The 16,612-nt window shown below is 45.1% G+C and overlaps 1 protein-coding gene across 2 annotated transcripts in view; it reads left to right on the forward strand.

Annotated features, from left to right (window-relative positions):
• LOC126539526 (uncharacterized) overlaps nucleotides 1–9,815 on the forward strand; it is a 54,844-nt gene extending 45,029 nt beyond the window's left edge. For both annotated transcript variants that reach the window (XM_050186398.3, XM_050186399.3), the window contains exons 19-22: nucleotides 947–1,760; nucleotides 2,769–2,904; nucleotides 6,048–6,285; nucleotides 9,448–9,815. In XM_050186398.3, the coding sequence (XP_050042355.1) occupies nucleotides 947–1,760; nucleotides 2,769–2,904; nucleotides 6,048–6,263 (1,166 nt within the window). In that variant the 3' untranslated portion in view covers nucleotides 6,264–6,285; nucleotides 9,448–9,815. The remainder of the gene's footprint in view (nucleotides 1–946; nucleotides 1,761–2,768; nucleotides 2,905–6,047; nucleotides 6,286–9,447) is intronic.
• Nucleotides 9,816–16,612: the final 6,797 nt, after the last annotated feature.

Consider the following 16,612-nt stretch of genomic DNA (forward strand, 5'->3'; position numbering starts at 1 on the left):
TTCGTACAAATTTTTCAAAAAGGGCTTAAAGATTATCGGCGCCAACCACGCAAACGCGCTAGTGCCACTGCTCAAGCGTTTGTCGTTGTCGTCGTCTTCCACAGCTGGCTCTGCTGCAGCTCATCATTCCAGCATAGAATTCACTTCTCTCGTCGTAATTGGGAGGCGATGTCTATGGGGGTATGAGCCATTGATTAAGGGAGTGTGAGCCATTCAGCAGCTGCGTTATCGATAGGGCGGACACATATATTTTGTACACCCAAAAAACAACATGCGTACGAAGAGCGCCGGAGGGAACAGCAACGAGAATGTAAACAGCGCTGGCGCGAAACAACCACCGACAAAAAACGTTCCCGTGATGCTGAATGAAAATGCAATCGAGAGCCCAGGCACCTCCGAACGAGCAACGACACCAGACTCACAACGCAAAAAAATGACGACCATTCCACTATGGAAAGATGGAATGGCAGCGAAAGCACTTTGCTTTTCATTTGAGAGCTTTGACTGTCGTCAGCTTTCGCTGCTGTTTCATCTTCACAGAGTGGAATGGCTGTCATGTTTGTTCACATTTGTTTTCCAGAAATACCCACAAGCAATAAATATAATTTAAATGCAAGATAACCCATAGCCCACATGGCACCGTACAATTCATACAAAAATCTGTTTGAAAATCTCAAGCCACCATGCAGGCTGGTAGAAGGAGTTTATTCCATGACAGCTTTAGTGCTACTAAGGCGTTTACATGGACGGATCAAAGGCAATATGTACTTTGAGTACAATGTGATTCAAAATAATTTATTTCAGTAGCTCAAATCCGGAAGATGATCACATAGGTGTTGCAAGAGTGTAATGAGCTATATTGAATGTTGTAGCGGTCCATCAAAATTGCAAATGCAGTCACCTTAAGGCTTAGCAACACAGTGATGATGTACACTTTATACTGCAGAACCTCCGCTGCGTTCTTCGCGCACTCCGAGTCTTGTCGATGATGGTGTTTCTGACCACTGTCGACTAACGCCAACTCAGTCTGACCAGAGACATGCAAGCAGCAGCGGACAGGACGTGGAGGTGAGAAGCCAACATGACACCATGCAGATTCACACAAGCCAGTATCACTCGACACCCAAGTTGACTCGACATGAGTTCAGTAGGCAAGTGTCGGATCATCAGGAATCGGCTCGCCGTTCCGGCCACTTTGACGACGAAGCATTACCACCACCACCGAACCGACATGATACCATCCTTCTGGTGTCGACTCGTCCTTCGGATCAATATGACGCTGACTTCCACGCAAGAGGTTTCGAACCCCACTCAGCACGCAGTTCCAGTCATTTTGAACCGTCGACGCCGACTCCACCACCGCCACCACTGGCAGGCAGCGCTGATTACTACGCTTCAGGAAGTTCGGACCTGGCGCAAAGGCAGTACAACAACCCCAGCTCAGTGCACGGTTCAAGTCAACACGACGCTTCCGCAATGCAGCTGCCACCACCTCCGCCACCTGTACAGCCATCTTCATCGGTGGTCTCAGAGGCACCACGACGCCATGATAGTGCTAGTTCTGCACAGCCTCCTGCTAAGGCAGCCTACCGTGAAGACACTTTCGACGAAGAACTTAAGCTCCGTGTGTCTCTAGGCCCCAAGGCGGGCAAGAAATGGGGTAGGGCAACGGCAGTTGTTGCACGCGCCGCCTACATCACGCCAGAATCCACAGTCGAGGAGGTTCAGGCCTGGCTCACCACAAAAGACTTCAGTGACAGGTGAGATAATGCTGTCGACACACAGGTGCCAAATACTTTCAAATACTCATGGCTTTTAACACCTTCTTTATATAAAAAATAATGCTTTATTTTATAATGACAAGGCTGCTCTTTTTGATATTAAAAATTGTCATCTGCTGCTTGCTAAAACCTCCATTGCATACAGCCTTGTTACATAACATTCCACTGGTATCCCCTGTCGGATATCTGAACAAACAATGTCGCCCAGCCAGTTTTGCCACGACGCTAAATACTGCTTGGCAGCATACTTTCATTGAAACATATAAACTGGAACACAAAGAGCTAAAGTGACATGTGTGTGCAGAGCTTGTAAATCAGTAGGGTAGAAACTTCGGTCAGTTAGTGTAGCACACAGTTCAAATTCTGAAAGACCAGTCCTTAGACGAAATACGCAGAAAAGAGCAATAAACACATTGCACTGTATGTTGCCCTCTTCTACGTATTTTGTCTGAGCATTGGTCTTCTCCAACTTGTCCTTGTAAGTATGCATCATTAAAGAAATAAATGTTTTTCAGCATTTCACGTGGTAACTGTTGTGAGAGGTGCTTTGCATTGTCCATTGTAAACCCATGCATTAGCAAGAATGCACACCTTCTTGTGTAAAACACGTTCTACTGAAGTCTTTCATATGCCGCCCCATGTGTCACGAATTTTCACAAGAGACCACTTGCACATCTTTGTCAGTGCATTATTCTCACACTTACTCCCTTTATGACAGTGAACACTGAAGTGAAGTACTACGCACACGTCCTATGAGGCAGCCACAAATAACTAATTGAGCTGCTAATTAATTCTGAATTATGGCTGTGGGTGTTTGTGCAATGCTAACAATCATGAAAGGAATAAATTGTAAACACTATCGATATAAGCTTCAAAAGGCACTGTTGTGGCAGCGTACACGGAGTAAGTTTGAAATGCAGTTTTTCTGTTTCTGCTACATGAAAATGCTGAGAATGCACAAACTTCTTTTTTTTTCTTTTAATCCAGGGTAAAAGGTCTCTGCAAGGAACTAACAGGCGAACACATGTTCGCACTCACCAAGGAGCGCCTGGAGGAAGTGCTGGCTGTCACCGAAGCAGCCCGCCTAATCAGCCACCTCACTGTGCAGAAGAACCTCTGTGGGGTGAGTAAAAAGGTGATATTGATGCAAAGAAAATCAGGCTATAATAACTTCTTACTGTTGCAGAATGCTCTCAACTTGACAAAGGCACAATACACCTGCACAGATGTAGTCTGTGCAGCTGCAGCAGCTTTCTTTTAGAAAACTCATCTTCTAATCATAGAAAAGGTGCTGGTGAGCAGAACATGTCGCTGTCGGGGGCGACCACATTGTCATCACGGAACGTACGAGCACTATAAAGTCCTTCCACTACTGCTGCACGCATGCAAGGATATGCGTACGTACTGTAGGCACCAAAAGCTTGCACTGTTCTTGTTCACTGGAAATGGCTGATATCCTGCACAGTTTGCACCTGAAGCCAGTGAAGCAGAATAAAATGATGTTCACTGCATTTACTATGCAGGCTTTATTTATTTATTATCGATTTGAAGACTTTTTTTGCAAATATTGTCGATAGTACACAACTCACGATTTGCCAAAAGTTGTAGACCACTCCGTGAGTGACAACGGTTTGTCACCTAACCTTGTGTCGGGATTCTCAAAGCTAACCTATCAACCCAAAGCTCATGACATCAAAGAGCGCTCACCTCAATCTCTAAAGCTCTGGATGACCGAACGCATGCAAAAGCCCACAGTAGGCGGCTTGATGATATGCCCCTTCACTTATACGTACTGGAATGAAAGCTTTAGTCTAAAACTGCACACTATTCATGCGATGCACGTGGCCTAAATTGCACTTATCAAAAGATAAATAGAGTGATTGTGGACTGGAAGGGATGTCATTTTTTGCGGCCCTATAGGGAGCAGGGCTCAGTGCTTTGGGTGTAGAGAAGGGAGTTAAGGAGGAAAGAAGAGAGAAGGAGCGTTGTCACGTTCACAAGGCCTGTGGCTGGCAACGGCAGGCAGGCGAGCAATTTAGATCTTAGACGCCAGCCTCATTTCTTCCCAGAACTTAAACAAGTGCCCACAGGAAGTGCTGTAGTGCCGAAGAACTCCTTGAAAGATGGGATACGACGAGGATGAGAACTTGCCAGTGCACCGGGCACAGTTTCACTAGAATGCGAAAGCTAGAAGGAAGATGCGAGAGAACAGATAGTTCACAGTACAGAATGGCACAGCGCATTTATATAAGCGGCCTCTCAGATCTGCTGTTCTCTAGCAAAAAAACTGATAGAAATTGCTACAAGTCCCTTAGGAATATGTATAGGTTGTACAGGTCTTTCTATGAATCTGATATATATCCCTACCTGACACATAGAACTCTTTACCAGACTGGTAGGCAGCAGATAGACCTCACTGTGCTGCCTACGAGACCCAATAGGATGATGTATCAGTCTTTTAAACCCAAATAGAGATCACCATAAATTGGCTTTAGGAATGTGATTATTGCGGCATACAGTTCTCCAGGGTGGGTGAGGCTACGCATGCAGGATCTTTGCCTCTAAAAATTCAGGCATCAGTTGGACAGTTAGGTGCTGCAGCAAGGGAATGCAGTGACAGACAAAATTCTCGATGACATCTGCAATGGTCACACATGGCAGATCCAGCCATCTCCATGAGAAAAAAAAAAGCGTGAATGTGTTGAAGCTGTTATACAGGCCCTGCATCAACAGGCAACACAGCATGGTGTTGCATAGAGTCATCGATTGCGTGGCATCGAGACACTGTTGATGGTAATCCGTCGCTATATGTACTGTATATAATCATGCTATATACCAGTAGAACTACACAAAGCACGACTCACCTCTCTCACAGTCGTCGTTTGCTCCCAGTTTAAGTATATAATATCGTTTGGGCATATCTAACATATGACGACAAAGGTGAGGAAGTTGCGAATGACAGTCAGTTTTAAGCAGGAAAGCCATACACACCGCAAGGCTCTAGGCATTCATTGAGGACACTGCATCAGAAAACTCATCAGTCCTCCTCCTCCTCATCATCATCATCATTGTCAGCCTGGTTACGCCTACTGCAGGGCAAAAGCCTCTCCCATACTTCTCCAACTACCCTGGTCATGTGCTAATTGTTTGTGGCCATGTTGTCCCTGTAAACTTCTTAATCTCACCCGCCCACCTAACTTTCTGCCAACCCCTGCTACGCTTCCCTTCTCTTGAAATCCAGTCCGTAACCCTTAATGACCATCGGTTATCTTCTCTCCTCATTACATGTCCTGCCCATGCCCATTCCTTTTTCTTGATTTTAACTAAGATGTCATTAACTCGCGTTTGTTCCCTCACCCAATCTTCTCTATTCTTATCCCTTAACGTTACAGCCACCATTCTTTTTTTCATATAGCTTGTTGCGTCGTCCTCAATTTAAGTAGAACCCTTTTCGTAAGCCTCCAGGTTTCTGCCCTGTAGGTGAGTATTGGTAAGACACAGCTGTTATACACTTTTCTCTTGAGGGATAATGGCAACCTGCTGTTCATAATCTGAATATGCCTGCCAAACGCACCCCAGCTCATTCTTATTCTTCTGATTATTTCAGTCTCATGATCTGGAGCCGCGGTCACTACCTGCCCTAAGTAGATGCATTTTCTTACCGCTTCCAGTGCCTCGCTACCTATCGTAAACTGCTGTTCTCTTCTGAGACTGTTAAACATTACTTTAGTTTTCTGCAGATTAATTTTTAGACTCACCCTTCTGCTTTGCCTCTCCAGGTCAGTGAGCATGCATTGCAATTGGTGCTCATCATTTCATTCTGCATGCACGGAATCAAATGATGAGCCTGGCTGACTCACTGTTTGACTGATTTAGCAGATGGACAAATGTGACTTGAGAAAGAAAACAAGAACGCACACCAACACCTGATGCAGAAATGTTGCGCAGAACTGTTATAGCGTTTGACCTTCGACCATTTCTTTTTTTTTTTTTTTAACGATTGCACGGCTTGTCTATACCAACCTGCCTAGGTGGTTATGACATTATACTGTCAAGTATAAGGTCGCGAGTTTGATTCCCGGGCATGGCAGCCGCAATCCGCAAGGGGGCAAAAATGCTCGTGTACCGTTCTGCATGCTATAAAGAAGCACCAGATGATAAAAATTGACCCACAGAGCCCTGCAGCTACAACAAAGTTTCTAATAGGCCCTGTGCTACTTCGAGACAATAAACCTCTATCAATCAAACAATCTCCTGTCTGTACAGTACAAGCCCGGCGGCGAGGACCAGCTGAGCGAGATCCTCCAGATGCGGCGGAATCGCGTGGACGCCGGTGTGCCAGCATTCAAAGATGTGCCCAGGAGCCCCACCACCACTGTGGTTGTCATGCAGAAGCAGCACAGTACGACCAGTGATGTGACAATCCCAACCGTTGCCGGGGCCGAGACCGCTTCAACGACCACTACAAGTGCCACTCAGTGATGGCTTAAGGGAAAGAAAAACGGTATATTTGTTCCTTGGACAACCAACTGCTTATGACTTTTAAAACTATGTCGTGTTCCATGCTGCATCATACCACAACAACAGTGTGCTGCTTTCTTGGAGGTCATACAGTGCTTCATCACATTTTTACGAAGTTTCGGAGCCCTTGATTAAATGCGTAGTTTCTGCACATCGCTTCCTGGCCTGCTGCACTACCGCGAGCACACCGCATGCACATTCACAACCATCCCATGCTCATTCCATGTACCCCAGCAAGAAAAAGCGAGTAGGAAGGTGAGATCACGGGAACAGGAAATCTGCTTTGCTACTGTAACTAACTTCACCCTTTGAGCGTCAATGACATAAATATACGGCGCCGCGAACAAGCCCAAAATGGTCGATGCTGTGTATTTACAGCGCTGTCTGTATGTTTAAAAAGCGCACCTATTTCCGAACTTTTTCTTTTCTGGCATGTGCTGCCACTATGTGGGAATATAGGGAATTTTTTTCTCGCGCCTTTCTCTTTCGGTTTTCGTTGCATGGTTTGTTTTAGAGCTAGTTTTCTCTGGCATGTCTATATACTACCGCTCGCGCATTGGCGCGTGCGTGCGTGGGCGGCGGTTTAGGTTTTGTTCCACGGGCGGTTTCGGCTTCTTGCGCTCACAAAACTTAAGGCTATCTCGTTACTAATAGCTCAAAGGGTGACTGCCTGTTTCTCACTCGTTTAGTGCTCACAGGGGTGCACATAGAAAGGATGCCACCATGCATGCGTTTCCTTTTCTTCTCTTTTTTTTTTTTTTTCTTTTTCGGAGAGGTGCAAAAACTAATTGCCTCTGGTTGGCGATAAGACGAAGATTAGCAGAAGTTTGTCACACATATTGCTTTTTTTTACGGGCACACAACCACACAGTTTTCTTGAGTGCGCTCACCTACGCAGTTCAATTTCACTATGGATGTAAATATTAGTGTAAGAGCAGGAACATTTGAGAGTTGCGAAATATTCTCGTGTGCGCATTTTCTAAGCCTTGAACTATGTGTATAACAATGCATCAAATTTTTTATTCTTATACGTTTATTTTCTTTTTTTATTGTTGTTATTCATGAATAAACAATACATATATACCAACACAAAATATTTCTTTCTCACTTTACAGTCACTAGAAAAATTACGCAATTTCTTTTTCGAAATAGGTCCCTCAGAATAATTGGAATCTGCAATAAAAAAAATCGACCCTGGGTGGTCACATATGGTGAAAAAAAATCGACCCTCAAAAGGTTAGCTTTGCTACTTTAAAATTGTTTACTGTAGCGCAGTAGACAGGACACAAGACAAAGCTAACACATAGGTAGTAGCGCATCTTTTGTGTGTTACTTTCGTCTAGCGTCACGTCTCACGCTACAGTTCATCATGTTCAGTCAATACAAACTAGCCCAATTTTCTATTCTGCCTTGCCACTCTAGACAACCAGAACTTGCTGGGTGCAGTTTAGAGAACACCTATGCACTAAGTGCCCCAGCAAGGTCTTTTGCTCGCACCAATGTGCTAGATGGATGACCACTTTTCTTGCACCAACTTTGATGGCAGCGAGAGATGTTAAAGGGACCCTGAAACGATTTTGGCGATTTTCTACAAACGTACTGAGTCGTTAGAGTAGGTCCTTCTGATCATTAATTGATGCATCTAAGTGCTCTGCGTAAAGCGTGTAATTTATTATAAGGTTTTAAAAATACACATCGCTGCCGATCGTAGCACACTGCTCGGCGGAATTTTAAGCCGCCCCTACCCATATGATGCAAATAACCCATATGACGTCACGTGGGCGAGCTATCTGATTGGCTGACCAGGGCGCGTGGTCGATAATTTTTCCAACTGTATGGTAAACAAATAATCTTCGTAATAGTTGGAATGTTAGTTCATTTGTTTTTATAAAAAGAAAGTAACATAAAGAGAATGCACAAGAACAATTTTTCAGTACACTTCAGCACTTCCGGCACACAGCAAGTGTCGTCTGCTTGTGTTACAACGTACTCCATTTTGACGAGAGCTCCGCGGTCAGAGTCGGTCTCAGTCTTTTCGCGAGCACTATGATTCGACTTTGTTGCCTTGTGGACTGCAAACCTAGCGACTGGCAATATGTCAAGCTGCGACATCGTGTCCCTCTGCAAGGCAGTATACAAGCGAACTGGCTGCTGCGCAGGGGACTGCCGGTATCCGATCGGCGCCAGGATTTGCGCGTTTGTGGCCGTCACTTTACACCGGAAGATTACTAACGCAATACCGTTTCGCGAGTCCAGTATTAGGGCAAACGCAAGCGCAAGGGGACAGTGTCTAGCCGCTTGACTGTGCCGGGATGAGCCACGAGATGAGCAGAAGGGCAAATGTGAATGGTCTGCACGGTGCAGCCACCTGGTGGCACAGAGCTCAACCATACACAGTAGCAGCAACGAAGTGTATTCTTCTTTGCTGCTGGTGTGTATTTATCGCAGGAGTGTAATCATCAACACGTTGATTTATATATGTTTAAAATGCTTTACACTTGGTTAGAGCAATATTAGCGCTTTGTTTGACTGGTTAAGCGCTGCGCCAGCAAGTGTCTGGACCGTGCAGACCGATCAGGCTGCTCACGTACGTCTAGGTTAAAGTTCCTTCATCAGCTTGAGTTTATGCCTCCAGTCATTTGCCGAAATGACCAGCTTGCCTGTTTTTAGCGGAGTACCGGACACGTTCGGCGCTACGACAGAATGCTCGCAACGCACGCTGCTTCGATAGCTCTCGGTCGACGGCCAAGCGGCTAGCGGAGAGGTCTCGCGCGGGAGGGGGCGTGCTCCTAAACAACCGGAAGTGAACGATGTGACGTCGCATCGTGACGCTAAACCAGTGAAGGCGGAGCTTAGCGCCGCTCGCTCGGCGAGCGAGTTGAGGAGGAAAAGCATAGCTAAAGAGGAGGGTAACTTCTAATCGCTTGCAGCTCCATTAATACGTAACGCTTCACTTAAATTGTGGTGCGAATGTTCTACTTAAGCTGTACCCTACGCGCCTACAAAATTTGTCCGAACCGTTTCAGGGGCCCTTTAATGACGTCATGTTCTTTAGTTCATCCATATTCTTGTCGAGGAAAGAGAGGCATTTGTTGTCCCGACCTACCCTCTGCCCCCTCGCACCTTTCTTTCTTTCTTTTTTCAGTAAGTCCACTTGGGAACAGTCGCATCCTGAACCATCCGTACTGCTCTGACCTGAAGGCGTCCTATACACATTCCAAGTGGCAACATCGTTGACATTGGCTGAAGTCTCAGACCAGACGACAAAATAGTGGCCATTACGTTTCCAGGAGCATTGTTTCCATGTGAATAATATTACGAGAAGTGTTGGCTGGTGTAAAAACATCCGACATGATGCCTCAAAGTAGCAATGCTAGTCGTTCAGGTGTAGATAAAGTTTAAGCAGCATATTGAGCACCTTACAATATGAGAAGTGAACAGACATTGCAGCTTGCACATATTCTTTCGTCAAAAAAGAACACATAATGCAAATAAATATTTTTGCAAGTTTTGCATTTCTTGCTTTTTGTTAACATTATCAGCATCCGGCTGAGCCCATTCAGGTTCACTCCAGGATGAAAGCGTCTCCTAGCAACCTTCCCGGTCCTGCATCTGCGAAGATGTACATAAGGTTTGTCAGCTGTCTGTTTACACTAAGCTTATTAGCGGCTTAGAAAAGCTGTCTTAAGGCTAGGTCTTTCAGCTCGCTATTGCTTTAAAGCGTGAGGCACAGATATCATGCCCACACAGTTTAGTGAAAAGCTGAAGGACTTATAGCTGAAGGAGCTAAAGGAAAAGATAAGAGATACTGACGACAGCGTGCTGCAAAGAGTGCTTCGTCGCAGTTTCACAAGAATTTAGAGCACTTTGTGAAGCCACAGTTGTGCATCCCTTCCTGACCTGTCATGGGGAGCATGCAGCAACTAAAGGGGGTGTAATGAACTGCGACAGTAGCGGTACTATCGGATAGCTGGCATTACTCATTGTGCAGCGTTCCCCAGCGCTCCACATATATTTCCATTTGTTTGTCCACATCAGCTCACATTCTATGCTGTCAACAGTCTTAAGAAAAGCCAAATTTCGGCATGTGACTATCAAAGAGTTTGTCATTGGCTCAAATGTCGACCAAGGGATAAAACTGAGACAAAGGGGGCAGGTTTTAGATGTGCAAGAGGAATGCGAGAGCCACCACTCGAGCGTCCTGAATGAAAGGTGCCTGCAACAGGAATATCAACAAGTGTGTGGTATCATAATAACGGTCTCTAAGGGCCCTTTTCCATCTACTTGAATGCGAACTTGTAAGAGTGTTGGTTTGTAAGTGCCCAATTGAATTCCCAAACACATTAACTAAACCAGTCTCGATACATATATGTGTACGCGCAAGCTACTGCACAGCTGATCATGCCTAACAATCATGCAAGTCTGCTGCTCCTACGAATGCCTCCACAACGCACATAAACTTGGAAGCGTGGCTAAGAAATTCCATTTCATGACAGAACTTTTTTTCATAAAATGAATATTCCAGAAGTACCGAAAGTTGGGTAACTTGGTATGCATCCATATTTAACAAAGTTCCAAGCAGTACAAAAAGACACAAAGGGCAGAGAAAACAGACTGGACAAGTGACAAGTATATTTACCAGGACAAGTATATTTATGATGTGCCGCTTCAATAAACTTCAGCTGATAGTGCAGTGCTTGTCAAGTCTGTTTTCTCTACCCTTTGTCTGCGTGATTTTGTGCTGCTCGGGACTTTCTTACATATAAGTACATTATTCTTCTTTCTTTAAGTGTAAATAACGAGCACCATAAATGTAAACTGAGTGTGCTGAGGTAAGTAAGGCGAATGTTAATTAAATTGTGGGGTTAAACATCTCAAAACTGCGCAGTGAGTTATGTGTGACGCTGCAGTGGAGGGCTCCAAATTAAATTTGACCCCTTGGGTTTCCTCAATGCGCACACAAAGCATGGTACAAGAGCATTTTAGCATTCTATCCCCATTGAAATGTGGCTGCCGCAACAGAGACTACACAACCACTGAGCTACCACAGCCGGAAAAAAGTACCTAAAGGTCAAGTCAAGAATCGGTTATGGCAAGAGCCAGGAGAGGGTAGCACAGTCCAAAAAGATTAAATTAGATTGTGGGGTTTTATGTGTCACAACCACAGTCTGATTATGAGGCACGGCATATTGGGGGATTCCAGAATAATTTTGACCACCTGTTTCTTTAACGTCCAACCAACGTGCAGCACACAGGCATTCTTGCATTTTGCCCCCATCACAATGTGGCCACCAGGGCTGAGGTTTGGTCCTGCGACCTCGTGATTAACAATGCAATCCTACAGCCACTAAGCCAGGCGGTATCGAAAAATATTGAATTAATGGGACGCAATTTGAACAAAATGCAATAAGACAAGTTGTGATCATGTTAGAAGCGTGTGCATGCAGGTGCTACAGTGTCAAGAAAAGTGCATTTCACTTGGCACACACTGTGTATCCACCACTCGAACTTGTTAAGGAGGCATGGTCAGGTCAAAAAAATGAAAAACTGCATTCCCAGTGGGCAGTTAAAATAATTGTTCAAGCGACCAACAATGCAACAGTTTGTGAGTGACGTCAAAAAGGTTAAGCTTGTTCATTCTTTGTAGAAATAGCATGTACACAAATAAACTGCAATAACAACACTGGTATTTTGTTCTAACGATTGGTCCAATGACATGTGAAACATTCTTGTGTTGCATAGGTGTTCTCATCGAAGCAAATAACAAAAGCGACTGCATGTTAACTATATTGCATGACTGCCGACACTTTACACTGGCAGATAAGCAGATAAGTACGTATAGTCAGTTACTGTAATAGTAACTCTGTGTCCACTCTGGTTAAACTTTGCAGCACCAACCCGGTTGCTCACATTTATGCCCCCTGTAACCCAGCATTCCAGGAATGGTAATTGCCATTTGCAGACAAGATAAACTCTCTATTACGAAGCTGCAACATAAGCCAAGCCCGTAAAGTTCATTGGCTGCAACAACATTCACGACGGACGCCTACGGTTCGTCTCGCGTGGCGACACCACCATCGTATCACACGCAGCTACCTCGTAACACACATCACCTCATACCTCGGTTATGGTTGGCACAGATAAATACTATGAGAATGGGAAAAAGATAGATGCAACACAGAGCACTTATGCACACACTATTCAAACTTTTTACTGTTTTAGAGCACAAATAAGAAAACATCCAGTAGCCATGGTAAAACACACAGTGATGGTGATGCCATCTAGTTCTCTTTGCAAGAGTGAAGCCACAGCAATAATGTAATGCATTGCCTTCGAGAACAAGCAGCACAGCTGATCGATCCATAGAAGTTCTATTCATTCCTCCATAGATTGATCTTGGAGGCCATGTGTAATGCGCAGCCCTTTTGCCTCACAACTAGAGAGGGCCATTACCGTTCTCCAGCATTTTTTCTTTACTTCAAGCATGATACTAAAGGAAATTAAAAACTGGCTGCGAAATGGCTGCTCTGCGAGATTTGATTGCACACAAGCCACTAGTTTGCCGAAATAACCTGGCTGCAACAGTTTCACATGTAAAAAATGCCGTTTGACCCATACGAACAAAATCGTGCAGCAATTTCTTTGGAACCTTCAGCCATTTTCATGGTGGCATAAAAATGTGGTATTTCCTATACACAGGTATGACCTTCCTTCTTGGTGGTTCACATCTGGGGAGTTTGAAGGGAAAAGGGGACGGCCTTCTAAGGAGGGGGTGAGGTTAACAGTACATGAGCAACTCTGCTTTTTGGAGGTAGTCTATGAGAGAGTCAAAGATGCACTTTCTGTGTTCTGGTTCCCCGCTTGGTATTATCCACTTCTGCAAATTTGCCAGCTGTAGCGATGCAGGGAGCTTCAGGATGCATTTCCATCTATGCCTCGCAAGTCGTGGGCGATCCCGTATCAGGTGTCTGCTCGTGCTCCACTGCATCTTAAATGGCAGTCCAAAATAGTCAGCATCACCGCTGCACTGGAGTCTCTTCTTTTGTGGTAGAGCACTAACCCCACCAGCATAAAGACTGCCAGTTCTCACTCTGCACAAGCACACTTTGGCCAGTCGTTCGTATCTTTGCAGAATGGGACCAGGTTCTTCTGGCAACAGGCTTTTAAGCCACAGGCAACAGGCCTTACATTGTGCTTTCGCCTTCCTGCTGTATTCTTCATGGTCGTACTCTTCTTTATGTGACATGGACGGACTCAGCAAGGAAAATATTCATTCATTCATCCAGTCGTTTATTGAGGCTATTCACTTATATCGACAATCACCTTTGATGGTTTCTGCACATTCGTTTTTATTTATTTATTTATTTTGCTAAATGTATGTTTTCTTGCAACAGTGCATGTTGCTGCAGGGTTGCACTCGGAATTGCAAAAACCGGGAAAATTTTTTAGATAAGTGAACTTACGAAATTATAATCCACTGGATGCGCATAGACCACCTACATCGTCCACGCATAGACCACGGCATAACACGCATATCCACAAACAAAAACCCAGAGCATGGCAAATAAGCAAGCTGACGACGCTCTGTGCACACGTGAGTATGCATGTTGCCGAGGTCACGTGTACCTTCTCATGCTTCAAGAGTCAGAGTGACACTCCTCCTGCGTTATCAATGAAATTATTGCAGCTGGCCGTGAACAGTGGATGATAAGAGCGACACAGAACGAAGTGAAATTTGCTACAAACTCGCGGTCACATCACTTTTGGGCGATATCTCTAATGCGCGCGAAGTATGAAAACCTTTGGGTAATTACTTTTTCCGGACATTTCCGCAGTCAAGATATCTGCAGTACAGTGCAAAGCATTTCGAGACAAGAGGTGAAAAATACATGGAGTTGACACCGAGATGGGAAACTGTATCGACAACCGATATTTCCAGATATCAGAGTTCGAGTTAACAGTTAACAGTAAACTCGAGTTCGAGTTTACTGTATATAAACCTAAATGTATGTCTCATTTTGATATACAGTACGCAGCCATGGAAGTCAGCAACAGCATAAGCATAGGTGCAAGTAGACAGTGATAGCAGTCCAAAAATTATGGGGTTTTACGTGCCAAAACCACTTTCTGGTTATGAGGCGCGCCGTAGTGGAGGACTCCGGAAATTTAGACCACCTGGGGTTCTTTAACGTGCACCTAAATCTAAGTACACAGGTGTTTTCGCATTTCGCCCCCATGATAGCAGTCCAGGGTGTCTACCAAGTTGACATTTCTAAATTCCCCAATGTCGCCAGGTTTTTCCTGGGAGCCTTTGCGAAATTCCCTGAGTGATACAGAACTTTGTTTTATGTCGAGACGGGCTGACACCATCTCGCCCAATGCTGTCACACTCTAGTAAGCATGTAAAAAAATAAAAAACAACTTAATCTAGTTTGAATACTAAGAAGTAGTGTTTATTAGAAAACAGAAGGGAGGAGTTAGTAAAATGCACAGCAAATAAAATATCTTCGAAAAAAAATATGGTAAAACCCATTGCAAATCTAGTCAAACATTCCCAAATACTAATAAAAAGCAGATGCATATAGTAGCAGATGTTTTTGAATATGAGCTATTTCTGTCAACTGATAGCAAGATTCTCTCGCAACAACTGGTAAGTCAACCTCAACTGTCCTGACATACTCTCAGCGCGCGCACAACACCTGTGTTGCTTTTCACCACTTTTAAGAGTTTATTTTGGTTTAGGTGAGGTACAACTGCATGTCGACGTCAGCCAACATTTTGTCATTTGAGCTCAAGCTTCTTCAAAGAAGTGGAGACACGCTTCCTTTCTCATTCTTTCCTCATTACCTAGGTCCTTTGTGTTCTCGTCCTTCTTCTGCTATGGTTTCACATTACGGAACTTTGAAGCATCCTCTGGGTCAGTTGTAGTGTCCCTGTCCGATTTATGGATCCCTTAGGGGCTGCAAGAACGTCTGAAAAATCAGGCAGTTCGAAAAAATGAATGCATGTACATTCAAAAAAGCTCTGAAGACCTGCCAGTACACTTATTAGGCATATCGGTGCTCGTACTGTGACAGGAGATGGCGGGTGCATGTGTGCACAATTAAGGAATACATACTGTGTCCTGTTATGATCGACCTAATTTTTCTAAACCATCGACTACCACATCTGGCGACGAGGGGATACCCCACCAGCAACACGCAGCTGCCACGGTTGATGTTCGCGCCTTATCATTCACTTCGCTTCAAAACAGCGTTGCCCTCCTGACCGTCACGAAGTGGCCGATTATCGATGAGAGGGTCTTCGTCGAGAACTCCCGGGCGAAAGTGTCAACTGCAGAACCTGACGAAAGCACTAATAATTCCACAGGCCACAAGACCGCAAGGGGTAATTAAGGCCGCCTTGGCCCCCGTACGATCGACCTGTCAAGTGTGAGAAACGTTCAAGCGGGCGCCCCATGTCGACATAATTGCCCTCTTTCCCAAAAAAGCATCACACCTTTATTCCCTGAGCAGACACAAAGGGAAGGACGAAGTAAATCCAAAGGGCAGGAGCTCATCGACGGCAGAACCTCACGAAAGCACTAATACTTCCACAGGCTACCCAAGAAGGCGTCGTCGACCACAAGGGGTTATTTAAGGTCGTCCTGGCCCCCGTGTTAATCAGAACCACTCGGGACTCGGATAAGAGTCACAACCACGTACCAATGAAGTAAATACAATCTTTTCTACTTTTTTTCATCACGATGGCCGGCTTCGTCATAATTTCCTGATTCTTGCGGTGAAGACCCACCTCACCTGGTCCAGATCGTATCAGTCCAATGACAATTGCCCCTCCCCGGGCTTGTTATGCTTCACCGCAATACTTTTGAGTACGCTTCACAGCCTAACACTACTGTATTGAGGCGAAGCTGACTTTCGGGAACCGCCATTATGCAACGCAACGTGCTTTCCGAGATTCGATGCTAATCGCGAAGACCAGAGAGGCGGAGTCACTACCATTGCTGACAGCGACGAATTCTTTCAATGAAAAACACAGCACCGAAGGGCAAGTTTAAAAGCGAACGTCGAAGCGGCTAGGCCTAGCGTTGTCGCGGTGATGGCTACGGCTGCCAGAGGATCTGCGTGCGGGAGCGCCGGTTGAGGCGGCAAGGTTATCAAAATGGCGGCGGTGGTGGTTTTGATTAAAAAAGTCCGGAAAATTGGACGGCAAAGAGTTCTGGCGTCCGAAATTTCAGACGTTCTTATACATTAATTCTATGGCCGGGGTACGTGGGACGTTGACTGTACGCTCCTCCAGCCGACGACACG

This window comes from Dermacentor andersoni, chromosome 11, assembly GCF_023375885.2.
Source record: "Dermacentor andersoni chromosome 11, qqDerAnde1_hic_scaffold, whole genome shotgun sequence".
In the NCBI taxonomy this organism is placed as follows: Eukaryota; Metazoa; Arthropoda; class Arachnida; order Ixodida; family Ixodidae; genus Dermacentor; species Dermacentor andersoni.